The sequence below is a fragment of the Carcharhinus amblyrhynchos genome, chromosome 17 (genome assembly GCF_965287045.1).
Source record: "Carcharhinus amblyrhynchos chromosome 17, sCarAmb.v2.hapA, whole genome shotgun sequence".
In the NCBI taxonomy this organism is placed as follows: domain Eukaryota; kingdom Metazoa; phylum Chordata; class Chondrichthyes; order Carcharhiniformes; family Carcharhinidae; genus Carcharhinus; species Carcharhinus amblyrhynchos.
The window spans coordinates 53,774,029-53,793,383 of record NC_137340.1 but is presented as its reverse complement, the minus strand read 5'-3'; the positions used below and the strand labels follow the sequence as shown (position 1 = coordinate 53,793,383).

Sequence of the window (19,355 nt, the reverse complement as noted above, 5' to 3'; positions counted from 1 at the left end):
CTAGGACAGTGAGTAAATTTAAGGAGGAGTTAGACAGATTTTTAATTAATAATGGGTTGAAGGATTATGGGAAGAAGGCAGGAAATTGGGGATGAGGAGCATATCAGCCATGATCGAATGGCGGAGCGAACGCGATGGACCAAATGGCTTAATTCTGCTCCTGTATCGTATGAGTTTGTGAACTTATATCTGTAAACTACTCAGGGGAGAATAACTGATACTTGTAACATAAGCCAATGTCCTATAGCATTGTTCTTGATAAACTGTACCATTCCTTTTTTGTGGTGAGCCAACATCCATTATGTTATTTGGCTTTGATGGAACTTGTGAATAATCTGGACTGCCCCATTAAGTTCCAATTCTCAGCTCAGCCTGGGGTTGGGGAGTGTTTAGCTTGAAGGTTTCTTGTTAATTTTAAAGTCAAAATGAAATATCCTGAAATGATTGGTTTGCTTTTTAAAAAAATGTTTGTTGGAGATGTATAGAGGCAAGTTGTTGTTGAGTCTATTTTAGCTCAGTCAAGGCACTGTGTCTGTTAGAGTACTAGTTAAATGTATTACTGAGGTCTGTTTAACTTGGTGTCTATTATGGTTCAATTAATGTTGTGCTTTTGTTACAGTCGGTGAATCCGTATATTGTGAAGTTGTCCATTGTTGATGATGAGACAACGTTAAATGTGAGTATGAGTTTCTGATGTACTGCAGACAGTCGGTTATAGAGCAGGATATGTAAGAGGCTGGGGTGCAAGCCTCATAATTGCAGGCTTCCCTTTGCCAACTGTTCGCATGGAGGCACTCAAAGTAATGGAAAAAGATGAGATAGATTTGGGAAGTGAAAACACGTTGAAGGACTTTGAAGAGCGAAGGGAGGGAGGTTGGGTCTGGGATGATAGTTTGAAGGAATAATGGGAGTCAAAGCTGCTCTTTTTCGTGGTGTGAAGTGACGATGATGTCCTGATTTGATTTTATTATTGCTACATGTATCAGTATACAGTGAAAAGTATTGTTTCTTGCACGCTTTACAGACAAAGCATACTGTTTATTGAAAGGAAAGAAGAGAGTGCAGAATGTAGTGTTACAGTGATAGCTAAGGTGTAGAGAAAGATGAACTTAATGCAAGGTAAGTCCATTCAAAAGTCTGATAGCAACAGGGAAGGAGCTGTTCTTGAGTTGGTTGGTAGGTACGTGACCTCAGACTTTTGTATCTTTTTCCCGACGGGAAATGGTGGAAGAGAGAATGTCCGGGTGCTGGCGTCCTTAATTATGCTGGTTGCTTTGCCGAGGCAGCGGGAAGTGTAGACAGAATCAATGGATGAGAAGCTGGTTTGCGTGATGGATTGGGCTAATTCATGATGCTTTGTGGTTCCTTGCGGTCTTGGGCAGGGCAGAAGCCTTACCAAGTTGTGATACAAGCAGCAAGAATACTTTCCATCGTGCATCTGTAAAAGTTGGTGAGAGTTGTAGCTGACATGCCAAATTTCCTTAGTCTTCTGAGTGAATGGACACAGCACCTGACGAGAGAGCAAAATGTAATCTGCTTACATAGTGGCCAAGAAGAAAATGTGGATGGGCAGCAACTCAGGAGGAATGGGATGAAAGGAGCAGGAAGTGGGTCAAATGGATCAGATGAGCTTCGAGGTGGAGGAGAAAATAAGGAAAGGCACAGGTTTTGGTCTATGTGATAAGTGTAGGTGGAGAAGAGGAAGTGAGGGGTTAGGGGAGGTGGGAGCTAAATCGAAAGCCTCAGTCTTAGAGACAAAGAGTTCAGTGCGCTTCACACAATTATTGGAAATGAGATTGTAGGGAGTGGGTGATAAGGCTGTAAGGAAATGATTGGTAGTGAAGGAAAGGGTGATTCTTGAGTAGTAGCTGGTTTTAGCTGCGGAGAATGAGATTCAGTAGCACTTGATGTAGTGATCCAATGCAAGATGGTTAAACCAGTTATGCGAAGTCTGCGTTCATTTGGATTTGGCATCAAGCTGGGGAAACCAATAGAGTGGGAGGGAGAGAGCAAAGGATTCACTCCCCCCTACTCTGCACAGCTCATTTGTCTCCATGTCAGTTCTGCTGCAGGCATAGTACACACAGGGTAAGTAGAAGTGATGGATGTCTCTGTACTCTGTGTGGTGGTGTATCTGTGCACTACCTTCTGACCTGGTACACAGCATGTCAGTCAGTGGAGTAGCATAGCCAGAAGTCACCAATGTGAGGAATAACTTCCCATTTTAAACATGGGTAATGGCTGATTCCAACTCATCTTTCTGTTTCAGGGGATGGGTCTGGTCATCTCACAAGCTCTGACTGAATATAACAGGTTTGTACAAGCTTGTATAGCACAAAGGACATTAAAGGAAGCGTGAGTTGGTGGAGAGAGTTAGGCATCCTGATTTTAATCACTCTACCTTTAGTGGCTGAGTCTTCAGCTGCCTAGGCACTGAACTTTGAAATACCCTCCCCTCGTCTCTCTGTCTCTTAACTTCACCCTCCTCCTTTAAGATACTTCTTAAACTTAGCTCTTTGACCAAGCTTTTGGTTATCTGAATTACAATCTCATTATGTAACTTGGTGTCACATTATTATTTTATAATGTTCCTGTGAAATACATTGGGACACTTTATTGCATTAAAAAACATATATTATGCTGTATAAGTTGTCTTATTGTTTTAGTGATGTGATTCAGAAGTTAGCTGTCCTGGTGTACAGTGCACACTGGCTTAACCAATTCCACTCTGCAGTCTGGCTCAGTGCATTGGAAAGAAAAAGGGAATTATTAACCCTTCACGTTCCACTCAGAGTGTAACCTGTACCTTTTACCCATTGGATTGTTCCATCAGTGCCTGCAGCATCAAGCTGGATGCTGGGATGTTGTCAGATTGCTCATCCACAATGCAATTTCTTGTTAATTCTGTTGTCACATTTTTCCGCTACCTGTCCCTACTTTTACCACTCCCATCCACTTTTCAAGTGTGATTAGGAATGGGGAACAAACGCTGGCCAGTAACGCCCACATCCCAAAAAACAAATAGGGAAAAACCCTCCCCCATCTCCAGTGCTCGAGTCTTTACATGTGCGTCCATGCTGTAGGATTGAGAATATTTGATTGGATGTGGATCACAGATCAGTTTAGCCACACACTCACCCAAGATTCAGAAGCATGTTTAATTGAGTAGGATAACACTGAGGTGGCTGATTCCGAACCAGGTGCTGGTGAGAGCAATTGCAACATCCGCTCTGCAGCGTGAGAGTTAGGGAGGCGACAGCCTAGTGGTATTACCGCTGGACTATTAATCCAGAAACTCAGCTAATGTTCTGGAGACCTGGGTTCGAATCCCACCACAGCAGATGGTGGAATTTGAATTCAATAAAATATAGCTGGAATTAAGAATCTACTAGGCGGCACAGTGCTTAGCACTGCTACCCCACAGTGCTGGGGACCTGGGTTCGATTCCGGCCTTGGGTCACACTCTGTAGGGTTTGCATGTTCTCTCCATGTCTACATGGGTTTCCTCTGGGTGCTCTGGTTTCCTCCCACACTCCATAGATGTGGACGTTAGGTGAATTGGCCATGCTAAATTGCCCCTTAGTGTCAGGGGGATTAGCAGGATAAATGTGTGGGGTTACGGAAATAGGGCCTCGATGGGATTGTTGTCGGTGCAGGCTCGATGGGCCATATGATCTCCTTCTGCACTGTAGGATTCTATGATTCCATGATAATGATGACCGTGAAACCATTGTCGATTGTCGGAAAAACCCATCTGATTCACTGATGTCTTTTAGGGAAGGAAATCTGACACCTTACCCTGTCTGGCCTACATATGACTCCAGAGCCACAGTAATGTGGTTGATTCTCAACTGCCCTCGATGGGCAATAAATGCTGGTCAGCCAGCGACACTCATGTTCCACGAATAAATCAAAAAAAACACATGGAATACTGTCCTTCATTGGCAGAGCTGTACGATACAAAACTAAGGCCATAATATTGGAATTGTATAAAACACTGATTGAGTTGTGAGCAGTTCTGATCGCCACATTTCCAGGAAGGATACAATTGCTCTGGACAGAGTGCACAGGAGATTGACAAAAATGTCGCCAGGGCTAGAAAAGTTAGCTATGAGGAGTGAGTGGATAAGTTGAGTTATTTTCTTTGGAGCAAAGAAGGCAGAGGGATGACTTGCTGGAGGTGTACAAAATTATGAGAGGAAGAAAATTATGAGTGAACAGAATAAAATAGTTTCCATTGGTGGAGAATTCTAAAACGGGGACATAGATTCAAGATAAGTGGCACAAGGTGTAGAGGGGAAATGAAGAAAAGTTTTTTTTACACGGAGGGTGGTGCGTGTCTGGAATTCGCTGCTGGAGTTGGTGGTAGAAGCAGAGACCCTAAACTCTCTTTTTTTAAAATACCTGGATTTGCATCTTAAGTGCTGTAAGCAATATTGCTATAGGCCAGGTGCAGGAAGGTGAGATTAGAAAGGGCACCTGGGTATCCTCAGGCTGGCATGACCAAGATGGGCTGAATTGCCTCCGTCTGGGTTGTAACTTTTCTGTGGTTCTAACACAGACCCTGGGGATCAAACCCACAACCTTGCACAGAATCTAATAGATAATTTTACTGATTTAGTTATTTGTATACAATTCACAGACAATGCAAAATGATCACAGCATTTAGCACAATTGTGAAATTCTAGTGCATTATTACTAAGAGTTGTTAATTGTTGGTCTGGGAGCAATTGCTCAAAGATTAACGCGAGGGAGAGAGAGAAAGAAATTTACGCAAGTTTGAACGTATCAACAGGAAAGAAAGTCAGAAAGCTGAATCCTCATAGAAACTTGAAGCAGGAGTAGGCCATTTGGCCCTTTGAGCCTGCTCCATGCCATTCATTTTGATCGTGGCTAATCATCAAAATCAATATCCTGATCCCCTGTCTTCCCATACCCCTCCATATCCCTTAATCCCTTTAGCCCTGAGAGCTATATCTAATTTCTTGAAATTGCACAATATTTTGACTTCAACTACTTTCTGTGGTAGTGAATTCCACGGATTTATCCGTCCCTGGGCGAAGACATTTCTCCTCACAGTCCTAAAAGGATTATCCCTTATCCTCAAACTATGGCCGCTAGTTCTGGATTCCCCTGCCATCAAGAACATTCTTTCTGAATCTATCTTGTCTAACCTTGTTAGAATTTTATAACTTTCTATGAGATCCTCCCTTACTCTAAGCTCGAGTGAATACAATCTTAACCGACTTAATTTCTCCTCATATGACAGATCTGACTTCTCAGGAAGGTAAACCTTCACTGCACTCCCTCTATAGCAAGGACACCCTTCCTCAGATAAGGACACCGAAACTGCACATAATACTCCAATGTTGCAGTAGAACATCTCTATTCCTTTGCTCAAATCCTCTTGATATCAAGGCCATGTTAGACACTGAGATGGTTACAGTTCATTGCCAAATATAAATTTATCCATTTACATTCACATTGGGAAATTTACTTGCCTTCTGCTTTCTCTGATTTCCACAGGCAGTACAAAGACAAAGAGGAGGAAAACCAGGGAGGATTCTTCTCTGCTCTAACCAATATGGTACGGATCGCAGTAAATCAGGAATTGTTTCCTCATGTGTTTGGTGACCAGTCTCACTTGGTGTGAAAATATAGGAAGACTTCTCAAAGCCTCTTCATTTGAACCCAAAAGTAAAGCCAGTCCCTACTTAGTGAAGATGTGGAGAAACTGTTTCTGTTGGCTGGAGCTCCCTCTATACTGTCCCCATCAAACACTCCCAGGACAGGTACAATATGTGGTTAGATACAGAGAAAAGCTCCCTCTACACTGTCCCTGTCAAACACTCCCAGGACAGGTACAGCACAGGGTTAGATACAGAGTAAAGCTCCCTCTACACTCTCCCCTATCAGACACTCGCTGGACAGGTACAGCACGGGGTTAGATACCGAGAAAAGCTCCCTATACATCGTCCCCATTAAGCATTCCCAGGACAGGTACAGCATGGGGTTAGATACAGAGTAAAGCCCCCCCTACGCTCTTCCCATCAAACACTCCCAGGACAGCTACAGCACAGCGTTAGATACAGAGTAAAGCCCCCTCTTCACTATGCCCATCAGATACTCCCAGGGTAGATACAGCCTGAGGTTTGATACAAAGTAAAGCCCCCTCTACACTGTCCCCATCAAACATTATGTAGAGATGCCAGCGTTGGACTGGGGTAAACACAGTAAGAAGTCTCACAACACCAGGTTTAAGTCCAACCAGTTTATTTGATAGTAATCCCACAAGCTTTCAGAAACGGTGTTCCTTCGTCAGGTGTGTGGAAGGTTCTGATCAGAGAAGGGTATATAAAGACACACACAGTTTACAGAATACTGATTAGAATGTAAGTCTTTGCAGCTAACCTGCTATTCAAGTCTTAAAGATGTAGACAATGTGAGTGGAGATAGCATTAGCATAGGTTAAAGAGATGCGTATTGTCTCCAGACGGACAGTAAGTGAGATTTTACAAGCCCAGGCAAGTCATGGGGGTTACAGATAGTGTGACATGAACCCAAGATCCTGGTTGAGGCCGTCCTCGTGTGCGGAACTTGTGCTTAGCGATTCTGCGCTGTTGTGTGTCGTGAAGACTGCCTTGGAGAATGCTTACCTGAAGATCAGAGACCGAATGCCCATGACCGCTTAAGTGTTCGTCAACAGGGAGGGAACAGTCTTGCCTGGTGATTGTCAATGGATGATGTTCATTCATCCATTGTCTACCTAATACGCTGCAGGAAAGGATGTCCTGAAGCATGGTACATTGGGGAGACCATGCAGACGCTACGACAACGGATGAATGAACGTCGCTCGACAATCACCAGGCAATCACCCTCCCTGTTGGCGAACACTTCAGCAGTCACGGGCATTCGGTCTCTGATCTTCAGGAAGCGTTCTCCAAGGTGGCCTTCACGACACAACAGCGCAGAGTCGCTGAGCAGAGACTGATAGCCAAGTTCTGCACACATGAGGATGGTCTCAACCGGGATCTGGAGTTCATGTCGCACTATTTGTAACCTCCATTACTTGCCTGGACTTGTAAAATCTCACTTACTGTCCTGTCTGGCGACAATACACATCTCTTTAGCCTATGCTAATGCTATCTCTATTCGTATTGTCTGCATCTTTAAGATTTGAATAGCAGGTTAGCTGCAAAGACTTGCATTCTAATCAGTATTCTGTAAACTATGTGTGTCTTTATATGCCTTTTTCTGACCAGAACCTTCCACACACCTGACGAAGGAACACTGTTTCCGAAAGCTTGTGGGATTACTGTCAAATAAACTGGTTGGACTTAAACCTGGTGTTGTGAGACTTCTTACTGTGTTTTCCCATCAAACACTCTCAGGGGAAGTACGGCATAGGGTTAGATACAGAGTAAAACTACAATGTCTCATCCAACACTTGCAGCGTAGGTGGAGAACCAGTTAAATAAATCACTAGATGGTGGTTAAATGTTTCTGTGTTGTGATGTTTTTATAATGGTTAATGGTGACACTTATTCTTTGTTCTCTACATCACTTTTTTCCCTTGTTCTCTGTTATACACTGTCATCTCTTGCCTTCTATCTTTCACTCTTAATATACCTCTTATTTTACTCCCTCTTTGACCAAGCTGTTGCCACCTGTCATTATTGTCTGTGAAATTTGGTTATTCATTGCTCCTGCAAAGTGACTTGGGCTATTTTATATTAATAGTGCTTCATAAATACAGGTTTGTCTAATTTCCCTCTCACTCTTCCTTTTTCTCCTCACCACTTGCCACTTTCTTTCTTCATTCTTTCTATTGGTTCATCACTGCTTTAGCAGTTTAATCTTTGGAACTTTCTACCTCAGAAGGTTCTGGATCCTTCATTGTTGGATCTGTTTAGGGCTGGGATAGATAGATTTCTGATCTTTCAGAAAACTAATGGATGTGAGTAGCAGGCAGGAAAATAGAGTTAAAGTCCAACAACAGTCTTGATTGTATTAAATGCAGAGCAGGCTCGATGAGCCATATAATCTCCTGTTCTGTTTCTTGTTTTAATTGTCTTTTTGTTACTCTTCCGTCTTACTCTCTCTGTACATTTACCCTTGGGGGGGCACTGTGGTTAGCATTGCTGCCTCACAGCACCAAGGACTTGGGTTCAGTTCCCGGCTTGGGTCATTGTCTGTGTGGACTCTACATGTTCTCCCCCTGTCTACGTGGGTTTCCTCCGGGTGCTCTGGTTTCCTCCCACAGTCTGAAAGACATGCTGGTTAGGTGTATTGGCCATGTTGAATTCTCCCTCACTATACCTGAACAAGCGCCAGAGTGTGGCGACTTGGGAATTTTCACAGTAACTTCATTGAGAGTGTTAAAGTAAGCCTACTTGTGGCACCAATAAATAAACTTGCATGTTTAGGTGCTCACTACAGCTCAGTATTACCTTGATCACAGTGTGAAGTTCCTTTTCATCACCACTGCCTCGTTTTCTTGTGATTGTTTTCAGCCTGATTCTCACTTGTTCCTCCAGGGTAAATACTAACAGCTGTTCCCTCTCTATGTACAGGTGGGCAACATGTTCATAGCAGATGCTGAGGAGAAGATTTCAGTCCAGTGAGTAATATTCTGCAAAATCTTCACTGTTTCTTTCTGTCTCGTTCCATTTTTTATTTGAACATTTTCTCCTTACGATCCACCTCCAACCACATCACTGATCACCGACAAATTTGACAAGAATTTAAGTTGCCCATGATGGCTCAGTGGATCACGCTCTTGCCTCCTGAATCCGAATGTGAGAGTTCTAACCCCACTTTAGAGAATTAAGCACAATATTCAGACTGACACATTCTGATGCAGTATTGCACTGTTGGAAGTGCCATCTTTTGGATAGGATGTTAATCCGAGACCCCCATCTGTGCTTTCAGATGGACACTTCACAAGGAGGAGCGTGGGAGTTCTCCATTCATCCAACACACAACCCAGAACTGTGGATTAGGTTATTTAAATCATTGCTGTAGAATTTGGGGACTTGCTGTGCACAGAATGGCTTCTTAACAGTGCTGCTGATGTACCTGCCAGCTCAAAAGGTCTTTTGGACATTCTGTGAAAGGCATTGTCAAAATGATTTTTACTATTTTCTTCACATTTGTTGGCAGGAATGTGGGAAAAGTTGCCTTTTTTGCAAATAGCAGGTGCAATGGTGGTAGAGTGCATGGCTGGGGTTTCTAATGGATTCCATTCCATCCATCCCACTTTTTAAAAATTAATTTGTGGGACAAGGGGAGATTCACAAGAATGAATCCTAGGATGAAGAGCTTGCCGTATGAGGAACGATTGAGGACTCGGGGTCTGTACTCGTTGGAGTTTAGAAGGATGAGGAGGGGTCTTATTGAAAATTACAGGATACTGCGAGGCTTGTTTAGAGTGGACATGGAGAGGATGTTTCCACTAGTAGGAAAAATTGGAACCAGAGGGCTTAACCTCAGACTAAAAGGACGATCCTTTAAAACAGAGATGAGGAGGAATTTCTTCAGCCAGAGTGGTGAATTTATGGAACTCTTTGCCACAGAAGGCTGTGGAGGCCAGATCATTGAGTGTTTTTAAGACAGAGATAGATACGTTCTTGATTAATAAGGGGATCAGAGTTTATTGGGAAAAGGAAGGAGAATGGGGACGAGAAAAATATCAGTCATGATTGAATGGCAGAGCAGACTTGATGGACCGAGTGGCCTAATTCTGCACCTGTGACTTTTGGTCTTATGGTCTTATTTCTAATAGACAGTGAAAAGTGACCCTAATGAGGAACATGGTTTCTAGCAGCCTTCACTGCTGCAACTCGCATTCTCTACTTGGCTGAGGCCTCTGACAGGAGGAGCCTTGCAGTCAAATCTTGCCTCAGAAAGCCCCTTTCCACCTCTGATGGTGTCACTGCTGGAGCACCATCCCAGTTTCTACTGAAACACTACTGAGATCCCAGTGAACCCATGACCCAGGGAAACAGGACAGGTGCAGTGGAATAATTGGATGCTCTTCTCAACCTTCCGTGATCGTCACTCTGAAGAGGAGAGGCGACTCCCCGCCTGCTCCCCTGGCCGGCCTCCCACAATCCACACTATGTACATTTGAGATCATTCTCAACTCGGCTGCTCGTATTTTAATTTCTTCCCAGTTTTCCTTGCCCATTGCTCCCTGATCTACATTGGGCAATACAGTGGTTAGCATTGCTACCTCACAGCGCCAAGGACCCGGGTTCATTTCACGGTTTGAGTCACTGTCTGTGCAGAGTCTGCACATTCTCCCCATCTCTGCATGTGTTCCTCTGGGTACTCCAATTCCTCCCACAGTCCGAAAGATGTGCAGATTAAGTGGATCGGCCATGCTAAATTTCTCCTTAGTGTCCAAAGATGTCTTGGTTAGATGGATTAGCCATGGTAAATATGGGGTTGCAGGGATAGGACAAGGGTGATGGCTTGGGCTAGATACTCTGTCAGAGAATCATGGCAGACTCGAATGTCCTCTTCCTGCACTGTAGGGATTCTATGACCCCTGGCACAGCAAAGCCTCAAGATTTAAAACACACATATTTATTTTCAAATCTGCCTCCTCCCCCTCCCCCTCCCCACCTTGGCCCTACAATCCTCTGAGATCTCTGTGCTTCTCCAATTTTGAACTCTTGCACACCCTCGATTTTAATCACGTCAACATTGGCAGTGTTTACCTGATGAACTAAATTGTGAAATCCTTTCCAAAGCAGCGCTGCCTTTCGACCTCTCTCTCTTCCTTTAATACACTCCTTAAGACTCGATTCTTTAACCAAGCTTTTGATCACCTGTCCTAATATCTTCTCATGTGCCTTGCTGTCAAATTGTGGTTGATAATGGCGCTGTGAAGCACCTTGGAACATTTTAGTGTATTAAAGGTGCTATATAAACTCATGTTATTATGTTCTTATCGTGCAGTGCCACTGACTTTGTCAGCGACCACAATCCCAACCAATGTTGTGACAGTGATTTTGGTGGAAGTGGGTTTGAAGATGGAATTGGACTAATTTCTTATGCCTTCCATAGTCTGATAGCTCTGCAGCATCATTTTCAGTTCACACACAAAGATATCATTAATAGCATTCAGCACCATTGCAGCTAAACCCCAGTAGGAGCTCATGCATTCAGGAGGAAATAGAGATTGCAGTGAGGTTTAAAAAATAAACTGTTAATCATTAGCCATCACACAGGTGGGAAAGGACAGAAAGAAAGAAGCTTTGCTGAAACAATGTCTTTCCCAACCTCAGGACAGCTGCAGCCACTGAAGAACTTATTGATTGTAATTACTATTGTAATGTAAGAAACATGGCAGTTAATATATACACAGCAAGCTCCCAAAAACAGCAATGAGATAATGACCAGATGTTATGTTTGAGTGATGTTGACTAAGGGATAGATATTGGCTAGTTCACAGGAAAAACTCTTTGAAGTAGTGACCATGGGATTCTGTTTGTGCCCCTGAGCAGACAGTCTGTTTAACATCTCACTCAAATGACTGCATCTATGACACTACAGCACTCCCTCTGTACTGCACTGGGAATGTTACCTTTGGATTTGTGCTCAAACTCTTGAGTGGAACCATGCGGAGATGAGAGTGCTACTCACTGAGCTGTCAGGGAATTAAACAACACCAGGAAACTGAATGTGGTAATATAAAATGGAAGCAGACAGACTTCCTGCAGCATTATTGACTGTTTCGAACTCACCATTCCAGACTCTGGCATGTAATAAATCACCCCACTCTGCTTTGTCTCTGCCGTCAGTACAAGAGACGGATATTTAATGAAAACTTGGAACTGCAACTACTTGTTTTCCCTTTTCCTCTACATGTTTAATCAGAAATAAAATCGAAATCCTGGTGTACTGCGTTGATCACACATTGAACAACTTGGAGAGGGCAAGGTAATTGAGAGAAAGGTGCAGAGCTCATCAAATTCTGTGACAGAGCCCCGAGACAGCGAGAACAATGTTTTATGAAACATTTGTAGGCTTTAATTGGGCTATAAGCAAGGATCAGAGGACATTGAATTGAAGATAAAGATTAGACAAAGCTATTATTCCTACACAGCAGACCCTTAATAACAGCTGTCCCATCTGAAACGATTAAAGTTTATTTATTTACTAGTCACAAGTAAGGCTTATATTAACACTGCGATGAAGTTACTGCAAAATTCCTGTAGTCACCACAGTCCGGCGCCTGTTTGGTTCAATGCACCCTAACCAGCACGTCTTTTAGACTGTGGGAGGAAACCCACGCAAACACAGGGGGAATGTGCAAACTCCACACAGACAGTGACCCAAGTTGGGAATTGAGCCTGGGTCCCTGGCGCTGTGAGGCAGTAGTGCTAACCACTGTGCCACCATGCTGCCCAGATTATCCAGATTCTTTTAGAAGGAGTTAAAGTTCTAGTTGGGAATGGAGATAATGGCTGGATTTTTCCAGCCGCTCATGCCAGTGGATCTTCTGGTCTTGCCAATGGCACACTCTCACAATGGGTTTCCCAGCAACGAGGGATGCATCCATTGGGAAACCATGTTGATAACAGCAGAACCAGAAGATCCCACTGCTGGCCAACAGCGCTGCCAAATCCCACCCAGAAAGTTTGCAGTTGGAACATAGGTTTCCAGACTGGGATTTGTAAACTCTCGGTCATCTTCTCAAATGAGGTCAGAAATGTTCATTTCATTCAGGCCTTGCCAGTGATGCTTACATCCAAATGAAAGAATAAAATAAACCTTCTCTAAGGAAGAAAACCTGCTGTTGTTTCCTGGACTGATGTATATATTAATTGTTCACTGCAGTAACCCAGCAAAGTGCGCACTTAGGTCCAAAAAAATGTCGTCAGCCATTCGAGAAATAGGCTCATTGCCTTCTCAGGAGATAAATACCTGTCTTTCCTGCAATGACTGCATTCTGAAAATGAACTTCCTAAAAAGCACACGCGCCAGGGTGTGGGTGGAAGAGGGTGCATGTTCTCTTGAATAGGATTTCTTGCTGATCACTGACTTTACATCACAGAGCAGCCCTTTCTGGCTGTACAGACTGCAGAGTGCTTCGCTGAAATCGCTTGCAAGACTGGGACAACTGACATATCTTAAAAAACCAAGAATTTCTCCAAAAAAAATTCTTGCCTGCATAGTACTTGAATCTTACAGTCCAGAAGGCCCCATGATTGGTGAAGCCATAACTCATAGCAGCAGGGCCAGCACAGAAGTGGAAGTTTCCCCCATGGCTGCCTGGCCATGGAATTTGTTTCATAGAACCAAAAAGCCCCTGCAGTGCAGAAGGAGGCCATTCAGCCCATCAAGTCTACACCGACTCTCAAAGAGCATCTTACCCAAGCACTACCCCCTCCCCCATCCTCAAACCCACATTTTTACCATGGCTGATCCACCTAATCTACACATCCTCTTGACCCCTCCTCTAATACCTTCCTCTTTGACCAAGCATTTGGTCACTTGTCTTAATGTCTTCTTATGTAGCTCCATGTTACATTCTGTTTGATAAAGCTCCTTTGGAAATGTGAATTGCCTTTGGAAGGTTTGACTCCATTAATGTTTTTATGCCCCTCATTTTTGGGAGGGGGAAGAAAGTAAACTGAGCCAAGGGTTTGCGTTTCGCTGATCACTTTCTGGCTGCACATCAGGTGTTAGGCTCAGGAGAGGATTTGGATTTGTTGTGCGAACTGCCCTGTGGAAGAACAGCCTTAACTCAGTCAATCCACAGTCTCACTTTGAACAAAAGACTGGCCACTTGGGTAAAGTGGCAAATAGCTGCCTATGCCTGCAGAACCATATCCCGGTGAGGAGAGTTACAGGAGAGGAAGAGAGATCTCGTGAGTGAGAGAGACAGTAATGCAGGTTGGTGTGGGAGTATATGCCTCGGAGGCTTGAGGTTGACAATCTGGGGGAGTTCAATTAACATTAGCTGCAACACAGTAATTAATCTGAGGGTGAATCAGTATGGAGCACGTGTCATCTGATTGCTGTTTCGGAAGGCTGAGCTGAACAGCCCTTCAAAGCCACTGACCCTGATGATATAATCAGCAGTTACAAACAGAACAAAAAGACAATCAGGAAATTGCCACGAAATCATAATCCTTTAAAATTGGGGTTTAAACAAAATCCAAATGACTTGACTCAATTTTCCTCTTTAACAGGGGTCCTGATAATTGATGTTGATACTCTTTACAGAGATCCTGATGGTGAGAATCTCTGAAATTCAGTCAGTCCTTTACAGACTTATCTCATTCTAGTTTTTTAATGAGCTTTTCTAATGTTTCTTCATTTTAACTCTGTCCCTCTTTCTTGGTCTCTCATTACGATTCCTGGGCAGGCCTCTAAGGTAACTGTTTATGTCCATTGGATGTTCTGGATGAGATCAGGAATCTTGGGTCTCTCTCTCTCTCTCTCTCTCGAGAAAATTCTGGAAAATCTCAGCAGGTCTGGCAGCATCTGTAAGGTGAGAAAAGAACCGGCGTTTTGAGTCCAGATGACCCTTTGTCTGGACTCAATGTCAGCTCTTTTCTGTCCTTACAGATGCTGCCAGACCTGCTGAGATTTTCCAGCATTTTCTCTTTTAATTTCAGATTCCAGCATCCATAGTAATTTGCCTTTATCTCCGTTCTCTCAGTTATTTTCTCTGTTGTTCTTTCTCTCACCCCCGCTTACCTTCTCGGAGCCCCTTCCCCAATTACTCTGTTTCCTCGACTCACTTTGCTTTCCCCCCCCTTCTGCTGCCAACTCCCTCACCCTTCCTGCACTTGCTCCTCGTCCGTTGTTTCCCTTACCCCCATAATTTCCTATGCCCCCCTTTGCTCCCCCTCCCTAGTAGCAGCAGAATATGTGCCGAACAGTTAACGTTCTAATTTGCTGTGAGAAAAAGTCAATAAGAGAATCCTAGGAGTTAGACTTGGAGTTTGGACTGGGGCTCTGTACTCACCAGGAATAATTCCAGAGTCTTTGACAAGATTGTTGCCTGCTGCAAGTCTGTTTTAACCCTTATATGGTGGACAAATAACCACGAGTAGACGTCTTGTTAGTACAACCAATACTTATTTAAACCCACACAATCAATAATTACCCCCTCGACCAATAATAAGTTATCTTACAGAAAATACTAGAATTCGAGTCCAATACAAGACCTTGACTTAACTCTGCATGACTGGCAAATACCCAAGCAGATATTGGCCTTATTTGTGTGCTGGTCTCGGTAGTCATCTGTGTAGTCTGGTCCTTTGGTCTGGTTTGGCACCCTGGCTCTGGTCTTTCTTCCTTCCTTCTCAGGGTGTGGTGGCTGTCCTCATGCTGGCAATGTTCACCATTGTTGTAGCTCGTTCATGGGGTCAGAGGGAGAGAAAGATTCCTGGTTGTGCAACACCCTTTATACCCCATTTGGTTTCACGCCCTTTTTTGGCCTTTGCCAATCAATTGATCAGGACTTGATCCCCCGATCGATAAGAGTCCAATGAGGTGCTACCACACCGATCTCTGGGTGTGTCCCCAACGTCCATGTCTGTAGGTGCTGGAGGCACATAGGTCACATACCTCCCTCCAAATAAGGGTTCACGGTGCTCTTATGTCTGTACACAACCCAGTGTGACCAGAAAGTCTCTTTCATCCTGAAGATGAAACAAGCCAGTGTGACTATAAAGCCCCTTTCATCCTGGAGATGACCCATATCTTGTTTATTCATTCGTCAGGGTTGCAGCCTGTTTGTCTTTAAACTGCAGCCTGTCGGTTTAGTTTCTTGCCCAGTTGTCCCAGAGTGCTTTACAAAACGCCATTTTAGATGGCCCGTTTGGCCACAACAGCATGCACAATAATTGGAAACCCGAATGGATTTACAAATAGAAGTTCATTCATGTCAGGTTTTTTTGCTCCAATTATTTTGTTGCTCAGTCCCCAATGCCTGTGGCAGCAAAACAGAGCGACTAGAGAGATACTGTACAAAGCCCAACCAGGCTGCCACTTCTCTATCATGCTGGAATTGTTCTAAAAGAAATTCACAACTCCAAAAGATAGACGTGCACTAGAGAATATGAAAAACTGCTGCCCTTTCGCTTCTCTTTCCTGCTTTAAGTCAATCCTTAAAACCAGCCTCTCTGACTAAGGTCATGGTGACCTATCTTAATATTGTTTTATAACAATATTGCTGCTGTGCTGCACTCTCCATCACTACTGCATTGGGAATGACAACCTAGGTGATGTGCTCAAGTCTTCATCATAGAACTTGACCTATGATCTTCACACTCTGATGGTGTTAGGCAGGGAATTCCAGCAGTGTGGCCCAGTGAAGTGAAGAGAGTACCACTTACAGACAGTAAGATCCAACAAGATGGATCTAATCAGCAGTTTATCAGTGTTTTTATTTTGATTACATTGTGTATGGAAGGAATATTAGCCAGGACAATGGCAAAACACTTGCTTGTCATCAGGTAGTAGAACTCTTGGATAGAATAAGGTTTATTATTTCCTATTTATTCTTCTTATCCCTTGTTTCTTTATCTTTCCATTTTTAATTCCTCAAACGACTTCTTTGACTATGGGTCCTCTGGCTGGTCAGTCTGGGGAATTAATGGGAAGTATGGAAATGGCAGATGAATTGAACAGATATTTTGCATCAGTCTTCACTGTATGAGATAGAAGTAATCCAGAAAGTGCACGCAGTGCCACAGTGGTAACCACTGCTGTTCACAGCGCCAGGTTCCTGGGTTCAGTTACAACCTTGGGTGACCATCTGTATGGCGTTTGCGCCTTCTCCCTATGTCTGTGTGGGTTTCCTCTCTCAGTCCAAAGATGTGATGGTTAGGTGGATTGGCCATGCTGAATTGCCCCTTAGTGTCCCAAGATGTGTAGGTTAGATGGATTAGCCATGGTGCAGGGTTACAGGGAGAGGGCCAGGGTAAAACACTCTGTCAGAAAAAGTCATTGCAGACTGTACGAGCCAAATGGCCTTCCTCTGCATTATCAGGATTCTGTGAAATAATTATGAATCAAGGGAGGAATTTAAAATAATTACAATGATCAGGGATATGGCACTGAGAAATTTATTAAAAATAATAGATGACAAGTCCCCAGGTCCTAACGGACTTCTTCCTGGAGTTTTAAAACAAGTGGCTGCTGAGATAATAAATGTGTTAACTTTGATTTTCCAAAAATCCCTATTTTCTGGAAAAGCCAATCAGATTGGAAAATAGTGATATAACTCCTTTGTTCAAGAAAAGAGAGAGACAGAAAGCTGAAATCTACAAACTGGTTAGTTTAATGTCTGTCATAGGAATTATTATGAAGGAAGTTACAGTGGAGCACTGAGAAAATCTCACAACAATCAGGCAGAGTTGACATGGTTTTATGAAAGGGAAATTGTGTTTGATTAATTTATTAGAGTTCTTTGAGGAAGTATCAAGAATGTGGATAAAGGGGAACCTGTGGATGTCGTACACTTAGATTTCCAGAAGGCACTTGACAAGATTACTGCACAAAGAAAAACACAAGGTGTAGAGGATAGCATGTTTACTTGGATAGAGGATTACCTACTCAACAAAGTAGGCATAAATTTGAACTTCTCCACTTTGGCACGCAGAATAGAAAAGCAACATATTATCAAATTGGAGGGAGAATGCATATTCTCTGAGGTACAAAGGGATTTGGGAATTATAAAACTAATATGCAGGTGCAGCAGATGAATAGGAATGCAAATGAAATGTTGGTGTTTATTGCAAGGGAAATGGAATAGAAAAGTAGAAATGTTTTGCTACAATTGTTCAGAATCTTGATTTGACCATGTCTAGAATACCATGTATAGTTTTTGTCTCCTTCCTTAAGAAAGGTCATAGTTGTATTCAGAGGTGGTTCGTTGGACTGATTCCTGGGATGGAGGGTGTATTATTCGATAAGCAAAGTTTGGACAGATTGATCCTGTATCCTTTGAAGTTCAGAAAAATGAGAGTTGATCTTATTAAAACATATAAAATACTGAGGGGAATTAACAAGGTGGATGCTGGAAGGATGGCTCTTCTTATTGGAGAGATCAAAACTAGAGGACACAGTTCTAACAACAGAGCTCGGGAGCAGGTTTTTCTCTGGAGAGTTGTGAATCTTTGGAACTCTTTCCCAGAGAGTGGGGAATATTTTTTAAGACTGAGGTAGATAGATTCTTGACTAAAAAGGGTGTCAAAGGGTATTGGCAATGGGCAGGAAAGTGACAATCAGAGCAGCCATGATCTTAATGGCAGAACAGGTTGGAAGAGCTGAGTGATGAACCTCTTCTCCTTATTTAAATAGCTGCTCAGCTATTTACCATTTATATAGATGATCTGGAGGAGGGAACCGAGTGTGTGGTGTCGAAATTTGCTGATGACACCAAGATTGGTGGAACGGCAAATTGTGCGGAAGGTGTGGAAAGTCTGCAGAAGGACCTAGCTAGGCTGGGCGAATGGGCCAGGAACTGGCAAATGGAATTTAATGGTGGCAAGTGTGAAGTTGTCCACTTTGGTAGGAATAATGGTAGGAAGGATTATTACTTACATGGCAAAAAACTGCAGCATGCGACGGTGCAGAGGGACCTCGGGGTCCTTGTGCATGAGTCGCAAAAACCCAGCCTGCAGGTGCAGCAGGTGGTCAGGAAGGCGAATGGGATGCTGGCCTTCATAGCGAGGGGGATTGAATATAAAAGTGAGGAGGTCTTGCTGCAACTGTACAGGGCACTGGTGAGGCCGCAGCTGGAGTACTGTGTGCAGTTTTGGTTGCCGCACTTACGCAAGGATATTTTGGCCTTGGAGGGAGTGCAGAGGAGGTTTACTAGGCTGATACCGGAGTTGAGGGGGTTGAACTATGAGGAGAGGCTGAATAAACTAGGCTTGTACTCGTTAGAGTTTAGAAGAATGAGGGGAGATCTCATTGAGACATATAAGATGATGAATGGGATGGATAGGATAGAGGTGGAGAGGCTCTTCCTGCTCAGAAAGGACAGTAGGACTAGAGCGCACAGCCTCAAGATAAAGGGGGGGCGGTTTAGAACGGAGTTGAGGGGGAACTTCTTCACTCAAAGGGTGGTGAATCTCTGGAATTCTCTGCCCGTTGAAGTGGTGGAGGCTGCCTCGCTAAATATATTTAAGACACGGGTTGATAGGTTTTTGATAGGCAAGGGGATTAAGGGTTATGGGGAGAGGGCGGGAATGTGGAACTGAGACACGACAGATCAGCCATGATCTTATTGAATGGCGGGGCAGGCTCGGTGGGCTAGATGGCCTATTCCTGCTCCTATTTCTTATGTTCTTATTTGTACATTAGTACATGTATATGTT

General features: G+C 43.5%; 1 protein-coding gene across 1 annotated transcript in view; it reads left to right on the top strand.

Moving 5' to 3' along the window:
• The window catches only part of armh3 (armadillo like helical domain containing 3), a 170,020-nt gene that overhangs the window by 30,763 nt on the left and 119,902 nt on the right, over positions 1 to 19,355 (top strand). The window contains exons 9-12 of the mRNA XM_080205969.1: positions 620 to 676; positions 2,270 to 2,313; positions 5,527 to 5,587; positions 8,574 to 8,620. Coding sequence (XP_080062095.1) covers positions 620 to 676; positions 2,270 to 2,313; positions 5,527 to 5,587; positions 8,574 to 8,620 — 209 coding nt within the window. The remainder of the gene's footprint in view (positions 1 to 619; positions 677 to 2,269; positions 2,314 to 5,526; positions 5,588 to 8,573; positions 8,621 to 19,355) is intronic.